The following is a 9,333-nucleotide window of genomic DNA, read 5'->3' on the forward strand; positions in this document are numbered from 1 at the left end:
ATAAATGAAGCCTTGGTGAGCAGGAGAGACTCATTAAAAAATTGTACTATTCAAAAACTTTTGACCGGTATAGTGTACCTCAGAAAAAACATTCAGTGACCATAAAATCTGTACCTTTAAAACATATAATGCAATACAATGATGATTGAGAGATGAATAAATAAACCTTCCTCAAAACCCTGATGATCATCATGATTTTTCTAAAAATATTATGTCTGGATAATCAAATAAACCTGAGCTGGTTCAGTCCAGTTGAAATATAACTAACAATATCAAAGTTATTCTTATGTTTCCTTTATAAAAATCAGTGCAGATTTCACAGCAGAAAGACACTTGAAGCAGGAGCTGGAGGTGGATGGAGCTACAATTACACTAATATGACAGACGGCTTGTGGCCCATTGAAACGGCACTATGAGGCATCTTTGTATATGTCATTTATATAGATCAGTGGTTTCACCTGATCTCTGATCAGTTTTATACATGTGTAGACACTTTAATGAGGCATTTGTATAAATGAATAATAGTAGCCTAGTTAATTGGCCTAGTCAATTTATAAATACCTAGCTGTTCTTTTATGAACTTATTAGATCATTAGTTAATTGCACTGGATAGATTTTACTTTCAATAAAACATTTGCAATGTGTTTGTAAAAGGTGTTTTTATGCGTAAATTTTTGTTGCATTTATACAGTTTTTACCAGCAGGGGTCACCAGCGTGCGACATTTCGAACGATTCGAAACAGTGAATCATTTTGCAATTTTCAATTGATTCAAAGCTTTGAAAAGAGGACACCCATTGTGCTTTTTTGGTTTTACATTTCCTTTAGTGTGTAATATAGATGATTGCAGCAAACAATCTGCAAAGATACAAACCTACGTCCCTGGTCTAGAGTCGGGGAAAAATAAAGTTCTTACACCAGAATTTAATTTAATTCCTTAATTAAATTTAATTCCAAATGAACATTTTGTCCTCAAAGTTGATGTGTTAGAAGCAGGAAAAATGGGCAAGTGTAAGGATTTGAGCGATTTTGACCAAATTGTGATGGTGAGATGACTGGGTCAGAGCATCTCCAAAACTGCAGCTCTTGTGGGGTGTTCCCGGTCTGCAGTGGTCAGTATCTATCAAAAGTGCTCCAAGGAAGGAACAGTGATGCAGGGTCATGGACAGATGCACATGGGGAGCGAAGGCTGTCCCGTGTGATCCGATCCAACAGACGAGCTCCTGTAGCTCAAACTGCTGAAGAAGTTAATGCTGATTCTGATAGAAAGGTGTCAGAATACACAGTGCATCACAGTTTGTTGCGTATGGAGCTGCATAGCTGCAGACCAGTCAGGATGTCCATGCTGACCCCTGTCCACCGCCGAAAGAGCCAACAGTGGACACGTGAGCATCAGAACTGGACCACGGAAGAAGGAAGAAGGTGGCCTGGTCTGATGAATCACGTTTTCTTTTTCCGGGTGTGTGTGTGTCTCTTACCTGGGGAACACATGGCACCAGGATGCACTATGGGAAGAAGGCAAGCCAGCGGAGGCAGTGTGATGCTTTGGGCAATGTTCTGCTGGGAAACCTTGGGTCCTGCCATCCATGTGGATATTACTTGGACACGTACCACCTACATAAGCATTGTTGAGACCATGTACATCCTTTCATGGAAATGATATTCCTTGGTGGGTTTGGCCTCTTTCAGCAGGATAATGTGATGTTGAAACACTGAAAATACAGCTGAAATGTAATGACAACATAAAACAATGTTGCCATCTGATGTACCAAGTTAATTTTGAAACATTAATATTTTAGCCACACTTCAATGGTGTCAACAGTTTAACACAATAAACGTTCAGAGTTCATTGAAGCGAGAATATTTTTATATTATTTCAACGCGGTCCAAGTCGTGTCAGGGTGCTGCCGGTGTGTCTTCTTTAAATAGCTCGCTATTGGCTGCAACACTCGCTTACTGCCATACCACCCTGAACACGCCCGATCTCGTCCGATCTCGGAAGCTAAGCAGGGTTGGGCCTGGTTAGTACTTGGATGGGAGACCGCCTGGGAATACCAGGTGCTGTAAGCTTTTGCTTTATCTTCACTGCTCAGATAACACACTTCACCATGACTTTACTCGGTTGTTCCTTTATCGTTTCAAATCCATTGCTTCATTTATTTTCTTACATTTTGCTTTCTCTCTGTCTTCTGCCTGCTTTAAAGGGTTAATTCACCCAAAAATGAAAATAAATGTCATTTATTACTCACCCTCATACCGTTCCACACCCGTAAGACTTTCGTTAATCTTCAGAACACAAATTAAGATATTTTTGTTGAAATCCGATGGCTCCGTGAGGCCTGCATAGGGAGCAATGACATTTCCTCTCTCAAGATTCATTAATGTATGAGTTCATATGAGTACACTGGTTCAATATCAATATTATAAAGCAACAAGAATATTTTTGGTGCACCAAAAAAACAAAATAATACTTATATAGTGATGGCCGATTTCAAAACACTGTTTCAGGAAGCTTCAGAGCATAAATGAATCAGCGTATGGAATCATAAATCGGATCGCATGTCAAACCGCCAAACTGCTGAAATCATGTGAATCATCGAACCGCTGATTCGACACGCTGATTTTATTATGCTCCGGAGCTTTCTGAAGCAATGTTTTGAAATCGGCTTCACACAGAACACATCTTTGCGTCTAAAAACGCAAGACACAGCGCTCAGATATGGTTTTAAAAAAAGCGCAGCGTAGAACTTGAGGGTCTCGAGACGCGCTTTTGAGGCGTGATGCAATAACGACAATAATGTAAATAATAGAAATAGGCAAACAGCAGAATTGATAGAAACAAGTTTTGATATGGAAAAAAAGAAAATAAGATAATAATGACCGCCTCCTCCACCATGTTGCCATCAAATAAAACAGTTGTCATGCCATCTTGTTACTGTAAACAGAAGCTTGCAACGCTTGACCCGCCTCTGAGTTCTTCTGATTGTTCCACTGTTTTAAAACTGACATTGATGAGCGGCGCTGTGTGTAAAAGTTGAAATTCTTTTACCTTTATACTGCATCTTAAAAACACAGTGGTCATGTGCGAGGCGCTGCAAAAGATGCTTATTCCTCGTCTGTTATCGTTTAAAGCCCTTTGAAGCTGCACTGAAACTCTAATTTTGACCTTCAACCGTTTGGAGGCCATTGAAAGGAGAAAATTATAAGGAGAAAAATCCTGGAATGTTTTCATCAAAATTTCTTTTCGACTGAAGAAAGAAAGACATGAACATCTTGTATGACATGGGGGTGAGTAAATTATCAGGAAAATTTTATTTTAAAGTGAATTAATCCTTTAAGGTCTAACAATACTAGAAAAGAGATGCATCCATGGTCAGGAGGTCATTTGTGAACCTGACAAGTGCAGTCTCTGTACTGTGATGGGCCCTAAATTCTGGAGCAACCTTGATGTTTTCAGGTGGGTGGCATTCCTCATGACCGTGTTGGTATGTGTCATCCACTAGTGCATAGCACCCCCTCTGGTGGTGAGGAGGAATGAAATAGAACGCCTCTTACTTATGTAACTGTGGTTTTGTGAATTTTGGATGACTGCCAGTGTTCTTTGTCATTCTGAATGTGCAATAAAGCATTCAGAGACTGGGCACTGAGATACTGCGGGATTATATCCTTGCGTCTCAGTCTACGCCATTACATGACTTTGTTGTTATATTCTAGTCTTGACCTATCTGGCTGGTGCTGCGATAATCCACTAGTTATAACTAGCGTTTGCCCACATCCAAAGCCCACCCAGAAAGCTGCCTCTCAGAGAGTGAGGATATAGCTTACTGAGTTCTCTTACATGTCCCAAAGACCTTGATTAGGAAGTGGTGGTACTAATTTGTACAAAATATCATGAAACTGAAACCCTGCATATATTTGCACCATGCTTTTACCTATTTCCAAAGATATTAATGGTGCCAAAAAACCAAAAAAAAAAAATGTTAATGAGCAATTAAGTGACTTCTTGTGCCACACTGCATGAAAGATCTAAGGCACTCTAGGCACTCTAAAGATGATTAACCTGTGCAGTCATCCATTATTTATAACATTCAAGGTAATGGAGATGGAGTCATCATTAATAAAATATGGCACAGAAACTGATACGGTCGCTAAAATTTCCACAGAGCTCAATGGAGTTTTATTTTATCCATAGCAGGCTTTCCCTTTCCATGTTTTATTAATACTCTGTATTATTCTAGCTATATTAAACAGTTCAGGATTCAAAACTACATTGTTTGCTTCATTGCACCAGTCTTTAATTCCACATTTTAAGACCGTTATCTTCTCAAAAGGTATCACATATCTGTTTAAGACACCTGGCATGAATTATACATGACATCACATGACCTGTTTTGTGGACATTACTGTAGAAAAAGACACTGCTTATGTCATTGTGAAGAGGAGAGCCAGACTGAACAATGACATTTATAGCTAAGACGTTTTATGATCTACATGCGACTACGCTGGAAGGGGACACAGTAGATTTCAATATTTTCAGAGGAAGAGTGGTGCTAATAGAGAATGTGGCATCACTCTGAGGAACAACCACCCAGGACTATATCCAGCTTAATGAGCTCCAGAGCAGATATCCTCACCGACTTGTGGTCCTGGGCTTTCCCTGCAACCAGTTTGGATACCAGGTTTGTAAATGAGGAAGTGCAACTCACCTTCTATTCACTATTTACATTTATTCAGACTGTAATTGTTTCTCAGAGGGACGCAAGGTATTTTCAACATTTACAGGGGCTAGTCTAGGGGTGTCCAAACTCGATCCTGGAGGGCCACTGTCCTACAGAGTTTGGCTCCAACTTACCTCAACACACCTGCCTGGAAGTTTCCTGTATGCCTAAAAGCCTTGATTAGCTGGTTCAGGTGTGTTTAACTGGGGCTGGAGCTAAACTCTCCAGGACAGTGACCCTTCAGGAGCAGGATTGGACACCCTAGGGCATGTAAGTGATTTTACTGTCTGCCGTGTTTTTCTCCCACCACCCACATAAAAATACCCGGCCGGCCGAACTGCCAACTCTTTTTTGACAAACACCAAGGTCGTGTGGTAATTTAATTGCCATCCGAATCCACATCTCTGAGTTTACAACTTAAAATTCACTGTTTGAATCTTTAAATATTGAATGTACATTTTAAATATGTAGCCAACACTTTTATTACTGAAATGCTGGGAAGTATTTACAAGAACAATTTCATCAGTGCTCAAGCTCAACGAAAAGCATTTGAAATGGGCCGTTACAGCTATACAATTTTAAAATGTATTATTATATATATTAGAAATATAAATCAAGCAGCTTTATGTTTACCTCATGTAAATAAGAATAATTTTTTCTCATTATTCAATTAAATATTAATTTATTTGTATTATTCCAAGCATATTAAATGTTATTTAGAACAGACAATCATGCAATCATGTGATCAGCACGTTCATGATCGCAAAACTCATAAATTGCTGTCTGAACGCATGAGTTTTATCACTGGTCCCATGCAAATTTATTTTTACAGACTACACTTGAAAAACAATTACTGTCCGAATAGAGTTTAGTTGTAGTTTGTCTTCATATGCAATATTGAATATTGTACATCATTTTTATTTTTGTATTTTCCCTACTTTGTCTATTTTGATATTTTCCAGGAGAACACCTCTAATGCAGAAATTCTAAATTCCTTGAAGTATGTACGACCAGGTGAAGGGTATAAACCTGCGTTCACCATTTTTGAAAAGTGCATTGTAAATGGGAGTGATGCACATCCTGTCTTTTCCTACTTGAAAGACAAGCTCCCTTATCCAGATGATGACCCTATGTCACTGATGCAGGACCCCAAATACCTGGTCTGGAATCCCATCAGTCGGAATGATATTTCATGGAATTTTGAGAAATTTCTGATTGGGCCAGAGGGCGAGCCCTTCAAGAGATACAGCAGAAAGTTTCAGACTATCAATATTGAACCAGACATACAAAGACTGCTGAAGCTCACCTCAAAAACACATTAATTGATCATGTGTCCTTATTTAATCATGTATTAACTCAATACAAGAAGACTGACGATGGTTTTTAATTCACATTATCTTCCATGTTAGTACATTGTGGCATCATCTGGCTTTCTTTTATATTACTTAATGAGAGTGACACACCAAAATGTAATGGGATTCACCTGAAATTGTATATATGAAAGAATTATAGATGATGCCACTAACAAATTCTCTGTAATGGAAATACCTTAATAAAATATTGATCAACACAATGGTGGTTCTGGCTGCTGGTCTGAATGTGGCGTCTGCATGTGCCTTCACACTGCTTTTGAGCAACATCACATGAGCAGGAGTATAGAGGATTGCATGACTGTGATTTTGCTTTTATGCAACAGTTTGATAAGAGTATGTAAATAATTAAGAAAAACAAAGACTGATACACCCAGACCTTCATTAAAAATGTCACTTTAGAACAAGCAACGATGGCTTTGGCTGCTTCAGGAAAGTACTTAAGTATATATATATATAGTACTTATAAGTATTTCGCCATGAACGTCAGAAGGTGGTTCTCTTCAAAGTTCAAGTAATTTCAGCACAATTTTAAATTCATGAATCAATCAGATTTTTTGAGGAAATTGGTTAACCCCTTAAGTGTCAACCCCATTTTTGAGAATAGACATGAAAATGCACTATCCAAACTTAAATGATTATAATTCATGAATGCTTTGGAGTACAGACCTAAGTTTGTTTTAAAGAAGACATCCAGCAGATTATTGCTGAAGTGAAAGTACTTGAAAAAGTTTAATTATGAGAAAGTTATAGAAGTTTAAATTGACTGTAAATCAAATGTACTGTACTAAACATTTTTTATTTTATATAAAATTGATATTTTACCAAATAAATTTTACTCTAAAATTGCTATCAAACAAAAGCCATATATCTAACCAAGTTGTGTTCCAACTTTGAAGTTGATATCACAAAAATCTGAGATTTTGCTTAGGCGCTTTACCAAAAATAGCCACCGGGTGTCACTGACATTCTATTGAAATTATTTTTTTGCGTTCTCCTGTTACATATTGATAAATTTATGTCCAAATATCACTTCTATCACAAAAAAAATGCAAATATGGAACCGTGAGACTGAGATCTTTCCGAAGATATGTGTTTTGTCAAGATTAGAAAAGGTTTTGACTATAAAGTAGCTAAAATAAATATTGTAATATGAAACATGACACCACCCATTAGGGGAGAAGCTCCTAAAATGAATTAAAGTACTGTTTCCATGGTAACGCAACATGCGATTTCTGTTTTCATAGGCTGAATCTTGAGTTTCAAATGGTACCTAATTTATAATGATTACTAAAATACGTAATATGAAAAAAATGCAATAAATAAAAAGTGTGCCAAGTGGCCCACAGAGCCGGTGACACTTAAGGGTTAAATGAACGTTCTACTGCAGGGGTGTCCAATCCCGCCTATGAGAACCAACGTCCTGCAGAGTTCAGCTCCAACTAGCTCCTACACACTTACCTGGAAGTTTCTAGTGATTCTGATCACTAAGGGGTCGTTTACACTACACCATTTTCAACTAAAAACTGTTTTATGTGTTTTGGCCCTTTATTTACACAGCAATGATATTTTGGTGGCCTGAAAATGCAAACTTTTGAAAACTGGTTTCAAAGTGCAAGTTTTTGAAGACGAGACTGTTATTGTCTCCATGTAAACTTAATTTATGATAACAGTGATGTCATGCACTTGTTCGGTCTAGTGCATAGTTTTTTATTTACAAAGTGACATCGCCATCTACTGGCCTGGCAGCAGAATACAGCGATTTTATCATTTCATGGATTCGTGTGAATGGGATTGTCATGTAAACATACCCTTAATCAGCTTGTTTTAGGTGCGTTTAAACACCAAGCCAATGGATGGCTAGTCGGACACCTTCTGGGTTTTTGGGCTGAGAGTGATCGAATGAAGAAAGTGATCGAGTGATTGATATCCAAAATGGTAAGCAAGTGCTGCTTTGTTTACGGTTTGTATATCTGCAGTCCTAGTTTCGATTTCCCTTTTTGAATAATGAAAGATTCCTGCTGATATAGACAGATGTTTCCTTACACGCAGGCACAGAACACATATGCTAGTTGACAGTTGCCTTTAGTCCTTTTGGTGTGTTCAAGCAGAGCTTTTTGGCCGAGACCGAGAAGCAGCTAATGAGAGACTCCACAGTCATCTTTCACCACCGCTAGAGTTCTTTGTCTATACGGCATGGTGTGTCCCGGGCTTAACAAGGGTTAGAGCTAAACTCTGCAGGACAGTGGCCCTCCAGGAGCAGGTTTGGACACCTCTGGTCTATTCTGACTCATTTATTAAGACAGTTCCTTGTCGCCACATACTGGTGTAATTAACCCACACTAAAGTTGCTGAAAAGTCCTCACCATTTGAACACACTGGTAAAGGACTGGCTCACTACATATTGAGACACTGATTTCTCAGTTTCTGGCAACATGTCTATGTATTTTATGAAAAATACTTTGACTGTTCTATAACATCTCTGCAACATTTTAGCCGATTTTCTTTAGAAAAAGAAAAAACAAATCATCAATTCATTGTGGGAGATACATCTGAAAACAGATAAAAGGAACAAGTATGAGTTCGCTGACACACCTGTGTTCCCAATCACTAACCCACCTCAATTATGTATCTAAATATTGTGTAATAAACCTCCATCTTGGCAGGAAAATGTCCATCTTCATTAAGGCATACAGTCATTCTTTCCGACTTGTTTCATATTCTGAATCCATGAAACATGAGAGCTACCTCCTTTATAGGTGAATAAGTGAGGGGTTCCTGAAGTAGGTATACAGATCGGAGATGAAGTACAGGAGGAGAGCCTTAGCAGGATTCGTTCTTGTTCTATTAATTCTAGGCATCAGTTAATTCAATTTAAGGTGATGCATAGATTGCACTATTCAAAATCTAAATTGCACAAGATTTTCCCAACCGTTTCTCCTAAATGTGATTGGTGTAAATCTGCAGAGGGCTCATACCCATCTCTTTTGGACATGTCCTAAACTTTATAATTTTTGATGTGACATATTTAAGTGGTTTTCTGACATGTATAGTTTTGTGTTTAAGCCTGATCCAGAGATTGCATTATTTGGATATTCTGTTTCTTTGTCAGAACATAATGTCTCTGTACAAAGCACCATTATTTATGGAATGATTATTGCTATAGCATTATTCTAAGACTTTGGAAATCGGATACTGTTCCTCAGTTCAAGACCCGGTTGACTTATCTTACTGGAATATTGCACA

General features: G+C 38.1%; 1 protein-coding gene and 1 non-coding gene across 2 annotated transcripts; both read left to right on the forward strand.

The window, feature by feature from the left end:
• The first annotated feature begins 1,950 nt into the window (after positions 1 to 1,950).
• LOC137007198 (5S ribosomal RNA) lies at positions 1,951 to 2,069 on the forward strand. Its single transcript, XR_010892589.1, has one exon. It is a non-coding gene; the product is annotated as a 5S ribosomal RNA (ribosomal RNA).
• A 2,387-nt stretch (positions 2,070 to 4,456) lies between these two features.
• Positions 4,457 to 6,039, forward strand: gpx2 (glutathione peroxidase 2). The gene is made up of 2 exons (XM_067368436.1): positions 4,457 to 4,678; positions 5,680 to 6,039. The coding sequence occupies exons 1-2, from the start codon at positions 4,457 to 4,459 to the stop codon at positions 6,037 to 6,039; spliced, it is 582 nt and encodes a 193-aa protein (XP_067224537.1).
• Positions 6,040 to 9,333: the final 3,294 nt, after the last annotated feature.

Source organism: Chanodichthys erythropterus, chromosome 18 (assembly GCF_024489055.1).
Source record: "Chanodichthys erythropterus isolate Z2021 chromosome 18, ASM2448905v1, whole genome shotgun sequence".
NCBI classification, from domain to species: domain Eukaryota; kingdom Metazoa; phylum Chordata; class Actinopteri; order Cypriniformes; family Xenocyprididae; genus Chanodichthys; species Chanodichthys erythropterus.